Genomic DNA, 16,526 nt, shown 5'->3' on the forward strand with positions numbered 1-16,526 from the left:
AGAGGGGAGGAGAAGAGAAGAGAGAGGAAATAGGAGGAGAGGAGACAAGGCAGGAGGAGAGAGGAGACATGAGGGTTAGGGTTTAGGGTTAGGAGAGAGGAGAAGATAGGAGGAGCAGAGAGGAAAGGAAGAGAGGAGAGAAAGAGAGGAGATTAGGAGGAGAAGAAGAGGAGGAGAGAGGAGAGGAAAGAGGAGAGGGAGAGTTGGTGTTTAAAGGAAGCGTGTTTCAGTGACATTTACAATGCTCTAAATGTGACTTCCTGTTTCTCCTTCAGGTCACTAAACCTCTCGGCTCGTCTGGATCTGATAAAGTTTTCTCCTCTAAAACTCATCTGCAGTATCGCATGTACAAGACGGTGAGACCACACACACACACACACACACACACACACACACACACACACACACACACACATAATCATCATCACCATCAGCTGCACTAAAACATTTTTAGAAAGTTGTAAAATATTTCCATGTTTTGTATATTCTGGGTCGCATGAAGACAAGTCGTCAAATATCTGGCTAAAAGAAAAGTTTCTCATGTTGTTTTCTTCTCTCAAATGTAAAAAAAAAGGGTTAAATTAGACCCTGAACATTATGTAAAGGGTTAAACAAAGTCCTTAACTCATTCAGTGAATTAGTTAATGTTAAGAACATTCAGAGAGTTAATAATAATAATAATAATGATACATGTATTTATATAGCAGCTTTCATACAGGAAATACAGGAAGTATGGAGTGTTTAACATTAAAAGGGCCAAAAAGAAGCACAGAGTAAAGTTATAAAAGAAGAAAGAAGAAAAAGGAACATTAATGTCATATAAGATGGAAAATAAAAATAGTAAATAATTATAAACTAGTGAAGAAAAAAAAAGTAGAATAAATACAATATATTTTTAAAAAAAGCTTAAATCTGAATCTAAGATAACACAGAGACTTGTGACCTCAGGTTTAATCCATGGAGTTAATTTCCTCAGATTATTGTAGAGCATCATTTAACTTTAAGAAATTAAGAAATTAAAGATATTAAAGAAATTACAATAACAAATATATACCTGTAATATTTTTGATAATAAGGCTGCATTTCCAGTCTTATTACACAATATAAAACATGTTTTTTCTCATATTTTCTGCCTTATTTAACAGATTTGACAGTAAATTGCCAAAATGCTGAAAATATCTCTACCTGCAGATATCGTAGCTTCCTGAAGCAGCGTTTCTGAGGTGTGAAGTATCTTTTCTATTAACTCCTGATGACTGAGCTGCTTTCTTTTCTCTCTTTCAGCCAATCTTCCTCAACGAAGTGTTAGTGAAGCTGCCGACGGACCCGTCAGGAGATGAACCGCTGTTCCACATCTCTCACATAGACCGAGTTTACACGCTGAGAGCTGAGAGCATCAATGAGAGGTAAACACATGTATACACACACATATACACACACAGGAATAAAACACAACATGGTCCAGATTGCTGATTAAGGAGAGCTTTAAACCTCAGATGCAACATTTATTATTTTGTTTATTTTGGCCATCATGTTAAAATTACACACATTATTGCTCTGATTATAAATTGTCAGTATGATGTGTTGCTTCATTAAAATAAGCCTGCAACTAATTATTATCACAATCAATTAATAGGCCAATAACTGATATTTGACTTTGTGCAACATTCAGTCCAAAAAACCCCAAAAATCAACTATTGGAGCTAAGAGCAAGAATAGTAGTAAATTCTCACATTTAAAACCCTGAAACCATCAAATGTTTGACTTTTTTTTTGTGCTTATAAATGAATTAGACACTTAAAATAACAGAGAGTTAAATAACAGAGATTTTTGTCTTGTAAATTTACGACTTTAATCTTTAATTTTTCTTTAATTCTGAGTTTTATTTTACATTTATGGCCCTAATACGCCATCATATCCAACTGAGCAGTAGCTAGCATGGCTAAAAAAGTTGCTGGTGGTGATTTAAACATTGTGTGTGTGTGTGTGTGTGTGTGTGTGTGTGTGTGTGTGTGTGTGTGTGTGTGTGTGTGTGTGTGTGTGTGTGTGTGTGTGTGTGTGTGTGTGTGTGTGTGTGCAGGACGGCTTGGGTTCAGAAGATTAAAGCAGCGTCAGAGCTCTTCATCGAGACGGAGAAGAAGAAGAGAGAGAAAGCTTATCTCGGTATTCTTTTAACTTCTCTCCATCCATCCATCCATCCATCCATCCTTCCTCACTGTTTTGTTCATGGAGGAATTAAACAAGAAAAACAGCATTTAAATATCTTAAATCTACATCTCTGCTAACTTTAACTATTTGTTTATGATATATAATAACACACATCTCTTCTCCTCTCAGTTCGTTCTCAGAGGGCGACGGGTATCGGTAGACTGATGGTCAACATCGTGGAGGGGATCGAACTCAAACCCTGTCGCTCCCACGGTACACACACATACACACACACGCGCACACATACACATACACACACACACACACACACACACACACACACACACACACACACACACACACACATACACACACACACACACACACACACACACACACACACACACACACACACACTAGACTTGTAGGTCTCGAGACCGGTCTTGGTCTCGAGACCAGACTATGTTGCAGTTCTATGATGACGCACAGACGCATCAGAAGTTTCACGTCCACCTGACCAACCAATCATAGCGAACTACGTGCAGACCGGCCACACCGCAGCCAGAGGCAACAGCTAGTGTTAAACCAAAAATAATACAAACAATGTCTGAACAATAATATGTTCTAAATCTGCTGGATTTTTAATAATCAGGTTATAGACATTGTTAAAAAGACTGAGGGCGGAACCTAAGTTTGTTGTTGCCATGGTTTCCTTCTGTCCGGTTAATGCGTTACACGCTATGAAGCCGGCTAACTCCCTAAATTGCGTCTTTAAATGATAAGTAAGTTATGTCAAGTGATGTTTCACTGATTGTTTGTTTGACCATAACCTGTTTATTGATTTATGTAAATTTGACGGCATTTATATAATTTAAACGGCAGTTATAGCACTCGTTAGCATTATGCTAGCACATTTCTATAACGGTTATAACGGTTTTCTGTTATCAGTGCTATAAATAGTAACATGTTATTTTATCACCATTTACACGCTAATATATTGCTTTGAGAGAAACTGTAATGTGTATTGAAGTCAATTATTATGTTTATTGAATGTTTATGATTTACGATAGCCTCCATTTACATTTTATACCATTGTTGCCATGGTGATTAACGTTACTGTTTGTTATATAGTTTCCAGACCATACACACATACACACCCAAATATCATCATATCCTCATATCATCCACCTCCAATCATCTATAGTATAGATATAGTATAACATCTGCTGATGAATTATAATTAAATGTTCACTAAATGAAGACTTCCGGTCCCTGACTCTTTAATGGGAGTCTCCATATTGCCGCTTCAACCAGTATAAAGTATAAAGTGCAGAAGAGCTGCTACAGACATTGCAGTTTGATAACTTTTGTTCTAAATCGTTGCACTTTAAGAGATAACCACAGTTACTTAAATTTGCCTTTTTATTTGGAAACATTGCACAAACTATGTCATTTAGTCTAAAAAATCAATGTAAAAAAGAATTGGGATTTTATTATAAAAAAATCGTGATATGATATTTTTGCCATATTGCCCACCCCTAGCCTGTAGTTGAAATAATACAATCTAATATTTATACTTAGCAGCTGAACCCAGTATGGTGCTTATGTTCTACAACTCATGCAAAATATGGTGTAAATATGGTTTTTTTTTTTTTGGGGGGGGTTTCTGTCTCGGTCTCGGTCTTGGTCTTGGTTTTGTTCTTGGTCTCGACCTCGACCTCGACTGGTCTTGGTCTTGACTTGGTCTTGTCTTGGTCTTGATACTCTCTGGTCTTGGTAGTGTCTTGGTCTCGGTTTAGGCGGTCTTGACTACAAGTCTAACACACACACACACCCACATACACATACACACATACATACACACACACACACATACACAAAGACACACGCACACACACAAACACACACACATACACACACACACGCACACACACACACACACACACACATACACACACAAATACAAACACACACATACACACACATACATACACATACATACATACATACACACACACACACTGCACATTTTCAACATTATTAACAGAACGTAGGATAAACCCTTTGAGATGAACCATCAAATAAACAACAATAAACAATCCTACAGACATACTACAATTATAACAACACACAACAACACACACACACACATTAGAACGATGAGTACATAAATAAATACACACTTACGTTCCCGTAGTGACAGTATCCTGTAGATACTAAAAATACTTTAGTTTAGCTCAAACTCTCTTTGCAAAAATTGGCATCCTGAGTTGTCTTCTTTTCCTTAACCACAACTGGGTCCACATTGTCCCCCTCTTCCCCAGCCAGCATGTCCATTTGGGCCCCATAAGGGTTACATATATATAAGGGCTGCAAATATGGGTCCCAAGTGGGTTTGTCCGCAGTTTCCATGGTGACCACACCTGTGTTTGCTCATATGGACTTCAAGTGAGTTCTGACTGGGTTTCAGGTGGGGCCCATGTAGGATCAGAATTGACCTAAAATGGGCTTCACATGTTTCTGCAACAATATGGGGCTCATACAATTTGCCCTGTTTATGCCCATGCCCGCTTATCCCTCTTGCATCCCTTATGGGGCTCATACAGTCAGCCCACATTACTAAAACCATGTGGGACCTGCTGCAAAATGTGCCCAGTTCAAGCCCCATGTCCACTCAGTACCCACGTAGCCCACATTTAACCCATGTTGGGCCCACATAGACATGCTGGCTCGGTTCTTCTTTGCACATAAACAGCACTATTGAAGGGTTCGGTTCTTGCTTAGCTTCACCATAGCAACGCAGATTGGTGACGTCATCTTTTATATTGACTCTGATTCAGTCACTGTGATCATTGTACAGTCATATAAAGTTTATTAGATGTTTGTATAACTTATGTTGTGTCTGATATCTAACACAGCGTCTGTATTTTTAGGAAAAAGTAACCCATACTGTGAGGTGACCATGGGGTCCCAGTGCCATATCACAAAAACACTACAGGTAAGACTATATTCTCATATTTAAGGTTCTTATTTATCTTAATGTTATATTACTGATTATTATCTGAAGGCTGTAAAGATAAATTATAATTGTTAAACCTCTCAGTTTTACTCTGTGCTGCATCTTTAGAGATTTATAACAGAATTTGAACAGAATAATTTGAATAGAATAAAATAATAATTAAAAATAATAATAATAATAATAAACAAATTTAAAAAAATAATAATAAATAATCATAGTTGAAAATATTATATATTTTAAAATAATAATTACAATAATAATAATAAAATTAAATTGTTATTAAATTATTATAATAATAATCAAATAATAATAAATTATAATTTTAACCAAATTTAAATTTAATTGAAGTAAGAGAGGTTTTAAATCAAGAGAAATATTAATCATAATAACAACTGTAAAATATATACTGAAAGACAGTTCAATTCAACTTAAATGTCTTTCAAATGTTATTTTTATTCTTTAACTATATTATGTATTTGTCCAAAGCTGCAACAAATAACTAATAACTAAATTAATCATAAACTATTTTGAGCATCAAATAATCATTTGTTATTTTTTAAGCAAAATTATTAAATATTTACTGGTTTCAGTTTCTCATCTGTGAGGATTTGCTGTTTTCTGTTGTCAAATATGACAGTGAATTGAATATTTTAACATTTCTGACTGTTATTCAGACAAATTAAACAAACTGAACCTAACTTAAAGTCTGTGTAAAGTGAATTAATTGATTTATTTCTAAACACATTCCTACTAAAACATTTGAAAAGATAACTATGTAATACTGAACTGTGGCGTTTTCATCATGTCTATGTTCATTATTTACTGTGAATGCATTTTATTCACCATTTCATTTACTAAACACTTAATCAAGAAAAATAAATGCTAGTTGCAGCTCTACATTTGACCAAGTGTATTGTTTTTTAATGAAAATATAGCAGTAATATTGATTATTTAGTAAGAATAAAGACAGTAAAAGCCACTGAGGCAGAACACAGATCTGTCTCCTCATAGTGGAAGCTAACAGACATGTGTGTGTGTCATGATTTCAGTGCATGTATTTAATTACATTTTGCTGTTTTCTTTCTCTTCTGTCTCTTTAGGACACGCTGAATCCCAAGTGGAACTCCAACTGTCAGTTTTTTATAAAGGACCTGGAGCAGGACGTCCTCTGTGTCACTGTGTTCGAACGAGACCAGTTCTCACCCGACGGTCAGTGACACTCACACTTTAAAGGATTCTTCTTCTACCTCTTTTTCTTTTATTTCTAACGAGTGTTTTTCTTCCATTTTTCTCCCCTCAGACTTCCTGGGCAGGACGGAGATCCGGTTGGCTGAAATAAAGAAGGACCAGGGCTCTAAAGGACCGATCACGAAGCGGCTGCTGCTCCACGAGGTTCCTACAGGAGAGATCGTGGTCAGGCTCGACCTCCAGCTGTTTGAGGAGCCGTGAAGCCCGGACCGGACCAGACTGGACCAGACTGGATTAGACTGGAATTGACTGGACTGGACTGCAGAGGGTTTGATTTGGGACCTGACATTTGACTCGGGTTAAACTGGACTGGTCTGGGTTATCAACATATCAGCTTAAAACACTCCAATTAAGTTATTTATTCACGCACAGCCAATGCATTTATCACTTTAAGTCATCTACTTGCTGCAATACAAGAAAAAAAATACAGATTTTTAATGATTGATTATAATTTGGAACATTTTTCAAACACATTTACAACAAAAGTGCAACTTTCTCTCACTGCTGCGCTGCATTATGTGGCAGCTTTCAAACCTTTTTAGCCTGTTTGGGGAGAAAAATTTAATTAAACTCAAAGTATTATACCTGAGCAATACAAGATTAAAAAAACAACACAGATTTTTAACAATTAAATTACAATTTGGAGCATTTTTCAAAAACATTTACAACAAAAATACAACCTTATCTTGCTGCTTCGCTTTATTATGTGGCAGCTTACACATATTTTTAGCCTGTTTTGGGAGAAAAATGCAATAAAAAAACTAGTATTACATTTAAATATTTGTTTATAATTTAAAACAGCATTTAGATAATCATCATTTTCACTGAAAGAAAAAAAAAGTGCTGAATGTAACCAGCAGGGGGCGCCATATACACATTTTTTCCCCCTCCTTTCTAAAGCAGCTTTAATCAGACAGGAGGACCTTAAAGGGAAATTGTGCTGCATTTTATGTGGACGTTTAATCAGTGTTGATGGGAAATGTAGTCAAATGATGCAATAGAGACCAAGTAAGACAAGTTTTTCTGTGTTTCTGGTCGGGTGTTAAATAAATGGACAAATATCGACACACAGATCTGACACCAGTGGCAGTAAACCTCTGTGGAAGATTCAGTGTATTCCTAATTATTACTACTACTATTATGTTGTTTCTTAATGTTCTTAAATATAAATCTTAACTAAATCTGTCATCTTTTAAGTAAATTTTGTTGTTTTTTACGGGTCTTAACGTTAACGTGAGTGCTGCTTTTCCTGCAAGAAGTCAGATCAGATGGTTTAAAACTCACTGTGAATGATGTGAAGGCTTATTCCAGTCCCAGTCCCAGTCCAGTTTAACCCAGTTTAGCTCAGTTTAACCCAGTTTAACCCAGTCCTCCTTCAGTCTTAATCCAGTTCAGTCGATTCCTGTTGGAGATCGGCTGTTTTTTCTCTTCCTCTGCTTCATCAGACAGTCTCACAGACACTCCAGTGACAATCCCAGCCCTCCTCATTTGTCCCTGATAAACCCAAACACCCCCCCCCACACCCCCATGTGTGTGTGTGTGTGTGTGTGTGTGTGTGTGTGTGTGTGTGTGTGTGTGTGCGTGTGAATGCCTGTACGAGTGTTAAGGTGGACTGGCTAATTACAGGTACGGTTCAGTGTACATTTTTATTAAGTCTTTTAACGAGTTTCGAGCGACTTTTGAGGTACCACGTGGTGTGAACGGACTCTGACATTTTATACTTTGGTCTGTTTTAATCGTCGCTGAACGCTTGTCACGTGATTTCAAGAAAGTGCGACATATGTACAGGTTTAATGAGAAAATGTTAACGATGCTAATCAGCTGAAAATATAGAAAGATTTTAACCCAACTGTGTGACAAGTGTCCAGTGTTCGTAGACTACAGACGTGTCAAGATGTCCCTTCCACATGTGTGTTAATTATTAAAATAATAATAATATGGCTGGTTGTTGACCACCAGGGAACAGATGTGACAGCTAATTTAAAAAATGAGGTACTGTAAAGAAGAATGTCTTAATTGTTCTTATGTTTTTAATGTTGGACGCACATTTAAAGAGGGGTTGTATAGTTTGAGGTGATTTTTTTTTAGTTTTTTTTGTTGTCACACATCTGAACTTTCTCTGGTGTTAATGTTGCTGATGTCACCGTGGTCGTTACTATGCACGGGACAGGTGTCGCTATGGAAGGTTTAAAAAGAAAAGACACCCTGAAAGATTGAGGGAGGGACAGGAGCCCTCGAAACATGCCAGGTACGACAGAAAGTGTATTATAATAGGGACAGCAGTTTCAGATCATTTCCACACTCCTTTTTTCTTTTCTTTTTTTAAAAATATGACTTTTTGGGCTTTTTTTGCCTTTATTGGACAGTTGGTAGCAGAGAAGGCGACAGGAAACAAGTGGAGAGAGAGAGAGAGAAAGAGATTGTATGACATGATACAAAACAAGGTCTGTAACCACAACTATTTTTAACTGCAAGAAGTGTTAAAAAAGTAGTCTTAATTTCTCACCTCCCACAACTTTTTAACTGACTCATATATTACAGCAGAGGTCATGTGCACAGCAGTCTTTTTGATTAATCAGACCCTGGAAGATTAACATTAGTGATAAAAAACTAACATTTAAAACATAAATCTGGTGTTATTCCTCCACCGATTTTATTTTTAATGTCAACAAATCCCATTAAAAAGTCTGCATCTCTATTCTTTCTGATGTCTCTTTCCTCTCTGTGGCTCTACAAACCTCTTTAACATCAAAAAGAAAAAAATGACCAATATATAGTTTAATTTAAAAGAAAGGCTAATTGGGTTCCTAAAACAACAGCAGGGCACTGTAGTTTTTATTAAATGTTCCTCAAATAGGATTTGGCAGCATTTATCAGGGTATATTTTCAGCAGTGACTTAGTGACAACAGTATTTGTGGCAGTGTGACATAATGAAAGTGGTAGAAACTAACATTTAAAGCATAAAACTGGTGTTATTCTTATATAGATTTTAGTTTAAATGTCAGCAAATCTCATGAAAAGACGAAAACTGAAAGTTTGTTAGTCCATTCTGACTTATTTATCCTCTCTGTAGCTCTCCAAACCTGAAGATGTACATCTTTAAAAACATACAAACAAAAAAAGTGACAAATATAGTTTAATAGTTTAAGAGAGGTCGACAGGAAACAAAGGGGAAGACAGGAAGGGGTATGAGCTGTAACCACTGCTACAATTTCTACACACTTACCCTATTCTTTCTTGCTTCTTTTTCCTCTCTGTGACTCTACAAACATCTTTAACATAAAAAAACAAAAATATGACAAATATATAGTTTAATTTTTAAAGAAAGACTGAGTTCCTAAAACAGCTGGGTACTGTAGTTTTTATCAAGGAAAAAATGGCAGCATTTGTCTAATATGTATTATAAGTATTTCTGGCAGTGTGTGTTGGATTCAGTCAAATTAGATTTGGGGAACATGTCACTCAGTGTAGCAGTGTGGCTCACTGATGTGTTTTTAATTGTTTTTGGACAACAAGAACAAAGGTCTACGGCACAGATGAATAAGATATATTTGTTGTTGTTATTAGTTTTGGTCTTTTCAGATTTGTTGACAATTAAAAAAACAACATATTTCCAGCTTTGTCCGTTAAAACTAATTTTTATTTCAACACTAGAACTATAACAGCTGCTCAAAATTAACAGACTCAGGACTTATTTTAAAGGCAGCGTTAATCTTTAATAACCTGATCATTCAAAACGGCCGCTGTGTCAACATCCCATAATACATAAACGTATCCATGGTTACCAGCTGACTCCCTCAGCAGAGTCGTAGATGTGATAGTTAGCTTACTACTCTGCCAATTTGTTCATTTAGTTTTTAGTTGTTTTAATTTAACGCCACAGTTACTGAGTTACCACGGAGACGACCAATAGTTACCTTAGCGACCAGCCACTGTCCAATCAGAAGTCAGCGAGACTGCAGTAGCTTGACTGTGGAGGAAGGTGTATACGAATGTGTGTTGATAATGATAAATGATGATGATGATGATGATGAAGTTACATCCCTGTTAAACCCCTCTGTACTGCTCTCCAGTACCCCCCACCTCCTCCTCTTCCTCCTCCTCCTCTTCCTCTCCACACTCTACTGAAACTAACCTAAATCCAGATTGAACCCGTTCTTACTGTCTACCTGCCAGGTTGTGTATAATACTACTGCTATCTGAGAGTTAATATATGAGTGCTACGGAGGCCGATAGACAGCCTGCTGTTAATTATCACTGTAGAAGATGATGTACGTTGTTGTCTTTCAATGTTCAGAATAAACTTCAGTTGGACCAAGACTGGAAATTCATTCATAACTTCTGCTTTATTATAAACAAACCCACCTTATTAACCTGAGTCTATGTGTAACAGCTGATCTGTAGCCTAGATGTGCAGCCGATCACAGAACATGAATCACTGTCAGATCCTAATCGATCTGGTGTTAATGAAGTTACCACTGCTGTACAGCGTGCGTAAATGCGCACACCGTTTCAGCTGCTGAATGAAGCTACAGCCAGCTGTGACATGCAGCCAGCATTGTTGCTATTATCTGCAGATTAGCGCAAAAATCTTTTTGGCGTATGCCCATAAAACGGAGCAGATAGCGGGTGCAGATACTGCGCAATTCACGGTGCTGTAACATTCTCAGGGAAACACTCCCTGGCCTGCAGAGTCCGAGTTTTCTATGACTCGTGCTCGGCGACCAGTGACACACTGTCAGCTCTGGACACGTATCATACCAGTGGAGCTCTTTCTCCCTGCAAACTGTTAAATTTCACAATGTGTGTGAAGTGTGTGTACGACGTGCGCCCGTATCATCATTTTTTATTGTTAAATGTGTTTCAAAATTGTAGTCCTGCTTAGTAGGCTAATCCCCAGTTTTGATGACACATATGGCCATGGAAGCAGGCTTCTCCTTCCTCATCTCTCCAGTCCTCTTCCGGTTCGGGGGCACGACGTGTTTATTTCGCTCTTGTAGTATGAGCAGTCAAGTCGCAGCCGAGCATCGGAACGTACAGTGTGCTCACAGAAGTCGTGAGCTTTGGATTTTTATTGCATGCGATATACTTGTACAGTTTGAGCTTGAGATTGACCAACCGATTTAAAAAAATGGCACAGTGTATGCCCAGCTAAATGCACACTTTTTTTCCCCCCGGGGGAAAACAATTCACACACATAATGATATTATAACTGCCACAACGAGAACATTTACTCAACTCTGCAACCAATACTGCCTGCAATACCAGAGTCAGCAGTATTTCAGGAATCCCCAACTCTAGTATAAACCTCTTCAAATTAAACTAATAATATAATAATTATTAACCTACTTTATCTGCATTGCTAACTGCCATCAGGGGCTGCCTGGCTCAGGTTCAGGTGAATTTCACCTGTGGGCAGTTTTGCTCTGTCTTAGTGTCAGACCACCAAATCAGGAAGCCTGCCACTAAGACGGGTTTGCTCTACAGTGTAGAGGAAGCCTGCCGCTAAGGCAGTAAAAAGTTTTTGAAGACATACAGTCGTCACTTCCCCTAGTAGTACTCACATACAGTATTACAAATGCCACAAAGAGAGATCACTTGTAGAAGGATTTCAGCTGCAGAGGATGGAGACCGTAAGTTCAGTAAATATGTTGATTTATTTTTAATCATTGTTTATGTGTATTGTAAGGTGACCTTGAGTGCCCTGAAAGACGCCTTCAATAAAATGTATTATTATTATTATTATTATTATTATTATTATTATTATTATTATTATTATCATCATTGTTATTAATATTATTATCATTATTATTATTATTATTATTATTTACGTTCCAGCAGAAATTAATCCCAAGTGTCTTCACAAAAGTGTTTCACTGTCTTGTAATACTTGTAATATAGAGCAGAGTGAGCTGATGATTTCTGTAGTGTTATAAAGAGTTGTTACATTTGTTTCTGACTTACAGTCACTTCTCATTGTCTTCTTCTGTTTGCTACTGCTTTTTATTAAATCCAAATTGTAAGGTTCATACTGTACACTGCACTGTAACTTTTTATTCTCCTGTTTGCATCAGTCTTTTATCAGACACGGCTATAGGAAACTGCTTATTTCATTGTGCAGCGGTGCTTGAAAGTCTCAGCAGTGTGCAACAGAGCATGAAGTTTCACAGAAGTTGAGTGTTTGGGTCTCCTTTCCTGCCTCAGTGGAGTGTGACCAAGTGTGGTTAGGTGTGTTATGCATTCAAAAGCAATAGAAAATAGATCAGGGTTTTTTCTGCGTGTTTCTTTTGATGTGTCATCCTGGGCAGCTGCTCATCTCCAGTAACCAGTACCCCATCCAAATATTCTGTGTTACAGTCTGATAATAACACCGTAGAGGAGCTCACAAGGCTCATGGCACATCTCTCTATCGGTGAGAGTCCTTCATGCTGTCTGTTGGAGCAGCAGGTGAATTTCTCGGCTGTGGATGAAACAGAGCCCGGAGGGAGGCATCCGAGCAAAAGAAAGTTGGGAGAGCACCCTGACAGGTAGATCTGACACCACTTCTCTACAGATTATTTACACATGTCAACATGTAAGATATCAGAGATTTAAATGCATATTTTCTCCTGCACAAAAGGCCCGACCCGAAAAGACGAACGCTAAACCTGTAGGTTCATCAAAGGGAGCAGCTGCTCTGAGCGGAACCGCTGAGTCACCGTTACATGTGAGTATTCCTCTGTAATTTTGTCAAAAATAACAGCCACACTGAATTTAAGACATATATGCAAGGTTGTAACTTTGGTTTGAGAAGTGTGTGTGTAAGCAATTTTACAATTCCAAAGGAAAACTCAGGTATAGGTAATCGCATCCAGTAATAAATTCTGCATTGTCCTTCTCCCCAATCCTCACCACATTGTTATTTCAGTCCTTACGGTACAATTCAGGCCACCTTGAACTGTGTATTCAAGTTTACTTCTGTGTTTTGGTTCTGAGAAATCTAACTGTGTGTTTTCCTCTCTGCTTCAGGATCTCTGCCTGCCAACGTGCCTGCTTGTCACCCATTCAGCCACGCCCACTTCAGCCATCAACCCTCTCCCCCTGGATTCCCCTCTTCATCAGTAGCCTATTTATGTTTTTTCAATAAAACCCCTTTTTTACAGCCACTCCAACTCTGAGTCTGTGTCCTGCATTTGGGTTCACCTGTTGTTTGTGACATAAGTAAAATTATAGAAGATAAATCTTATAGTACTGAAGTAAGAGTACTAATCTCCACAGAAAATTGAGCTGTGACTGATACATTTATTTAACAAAGTACGTTACTTGTACGTTAGCTGATGATAGACGAGGGAACCCAGATTATGATGGGTCTTTTGAACACTGAAAATTGTTGATTAGACTTAATGTTTCCCTGAAAGAGGAAATGATGTAATCATATAACCTATGCACATGCATATAACCTGATCACCACATCACCTCTGGTATCACTGCAGTTGAATACTGAGAGATGCACCATAGAACTTGATAGTAAGCATAACAATCAGCTGCCAAATTTGTAGTCCTATTGATCTCCTAGGTAGAGTTGTATCCTATCATTTATTTATTATTACATGTGTATGGCAGGGACTCTGTCATGGATTTTGGGCCTCGTGAAATCATATCACATTCGGTCCCACCAGGTACAGGCCACACCAACCCCACCTCCAGAACCGAGCCGACCCATTCAAAGCTTTAAATGACTACCTGCGCAGGCTTGCAACTCTCTTGTAGTCCAGTACTAACTGTACAATATTAAGTGACTTTGAGCTGCACTGTGCAGACATGCATGCAACATACTGCATACTTTTATATTCACTATTCAATGCAAAACTGATTGTTTGTATTGGTTTATAGAGCTCTGCCCCCCATAATATAAACCAGAACCCTGGAGCTGACCATAGACTGTATATAAAATGGACGTAACATCCGTGACGTCTCCCACTGGTTTGTGGACTGCTGCTTGGAAGCGAATAGTTTCGGATCTGAGCACTGCCATCTTGAACATTTCAGGTGCATGCTGGGTAAAATAAAAACACGGATTCTTCTTATATGGGCATCAGGAGGAGCATGAGGCGCCCTCCTGAACCTGTGAACCAATCAACCTGTCAATCACGACGTAGCCACGCCCTAATGCATACCCTGCTTTATCGTCACATATAAAATCAGGGAGGCCAAAATGTCCCAAATGAACATCATACTGCATTGAAGAAGGCTTTAAACTAGCGATTGAGACCATAAACACATTTTGAAAACGTTTACTGAGGTTATAAATCAAGTGAGAAGTTGGTGAATTCTCCATTGACTTGTATAGAGACTGAAGTCCTTTTGACACCAAAACGGTCGCCCCCTGGTGGCCTTTTGATAGAATGCAGTTTTAAGTTACTTCCGCGTTGGCATCATTTCAGAGGACCGGGACTCCCCGCCTGGAGCTGACATGACAAAAAAGGACTCCTGCAAACTGAAGAGCAGCATGAGCCAACAGAAGACTAAATGGGACAACTATGCCACCTTGCTGTCAAACATTGTACCTGCACCAGGGCAGTAGTAGGCATCGAGACATCACACAGTGGCCACACATGTAATGAAAGGGGGCGTTGTCTCTAGCTGACCACGGCTGAGTCAAAGTAGACAGCTGAAGCCAAAAACAGCTGAAGTAACCAACTGTTCCTTCAAAATAAAATCGCTTTGGCTGGCATCAGTGTACAAAGAGAGAGAAATATATCGAGGCCACGTTTTATTACATCTATTCATCTCCATGATTTGGTTAATTAGTGAGCACAGATAATTATAAACTAATACATGTTGGTTAGTTACTAGGATATCGCCATATTAGCGTCTTATCTCCAGCTGAGATTACATCGCTGTACATTCCCAATTCCGCCAATTATGTGAGTCCTGTGTAACACTACAATAAACTGTAAAATCAACCTTAACTTGGCATCAACTTCCTCACCATAATAAAGCCTGTGTTGAACGCAGAGGTAGACTATCAACACACAACTGCAGCAGACTACGTCTCAATCCAAGTGTATCCGCCGTGCGTAAAGACGCACACAACTCATCCAACTGTATATAAAGTAGTGTAAACTAGCTCCACCTCCAGCAGCTACAACAGTAACATGCTGCTCTAACACTGATGCTTCACTATTAATAATCTAATGATGTCATATATAATAATATATCAGTCAGAGGACCAAACCACTACTTTACTGTAATACTGCATACTACATCACTCATAATACTGCAGTACTTTTACTGTAATACTGCATACTACATCACTCATAATACTGCAGTACTTTTACTGTAATACTGCATACTACATCACTATAATACTGCAGTACTTTTACTGTAATACTGCATACTACATCACTCATAATACTGCAGTACTTTTACTGTAATACAGCATACTACATCACTCATAATACTGCAGTACTTTTACTGTAATACTGCATACTACATCGCTCATAATACTGCAGTACTTTTACTGTAATACTGCATACTACATCGCTCATAATACTGCAGTACTTTTACTGTAATACTGCATACTACATCGCTCATAATACTGCAGTACTTTTACTGTAATACTGCATACTACATCACTCATGATACTGCAGTACTTTTACTGTGATACTGCATACTACATCACTCATAATACTGCAGTACTTTAACTGTAATACTGCATACTACATCGCTCATAATACTGCAGTACTTTTACTGCAATACTGCATACTACATCACTCATAATACTGCAGTAATTTTACTGAAGTAGAGGAGCTGAGTACTTTAATTTGAAGATACTGACCGGAAACACGTGTGTTTGTGTGTATTTTAACAGCTGATCAGTCTGTTTGTTCAGAGGCTTTAAAGAAAGCTTTATGTAACGATGTAAAGTCTCACAGGAGTCAGGACAGATCCTCTATCACAAACATGTCAGACAGATAGATTATAAACAAACAGTCAGTTTAATGTTAATCCGCTCAGACTGACACACACGTGGAGTGTTGCGTTTAGATTTTGTGCCACGTTATTTCATTTAATTTGTTATGTTAGCATTTAGTGCATTTTTGTTGCTATTTCGAATAATCCTCGTTT

The 16,526-nt window shown here is 38.0% G+C and overlaps 1 protein-coding gene across 1 annotated transcript in view; it reads left to right on the plus strand.

The window, feature by feature from the left end:
- The window catches only part of itsn1 (intersectin 1 (SH3 domain protein)), a gene marked incomplete in the record, with an annotated part of 62,086 nt that extends 54,912 nt beyond the window's left edge, over nucleotides 1–7,174 (plus strand). The window contains 6 exon segments of the mRNA XM_062430498.1: nucleotides 1,285–1,406; nucleotides 2,081–2,163; nucleotides 2,338–2,421; nucleotides 5,082–5,146; nucleotides 6,268–6,376; nucleotides 6,468–7,174. Of these exon segments, the coding sequence (XP_062286482.1) occupies nucleotides 1,285–1,406; nucleotides 2,081–2,163; nucleotides 2,338–2,421; nucleotides 5,082–5,146; nucleotides 6,268–6,376; nucleotides 6,468–6,616 (612 nt within the window).
- Nucleotides 7,175–16,526: the final 9,352 nt, after the last annotated feature.

This window comes from Scomber scombrus, chromosome 12 (assembly GCF_963691925.1).
Source record: "Scomber scombrus chromosome 12, fScoSco1.1, whole genome shotgun sequence".
NCBI classification, from domain to species: domain Eukaryota; kingdom Metazoa; phylum Chordata; class Actinopteri; order Scombriformes; family Scombridae; genus Scomber; species Scomber scombrus.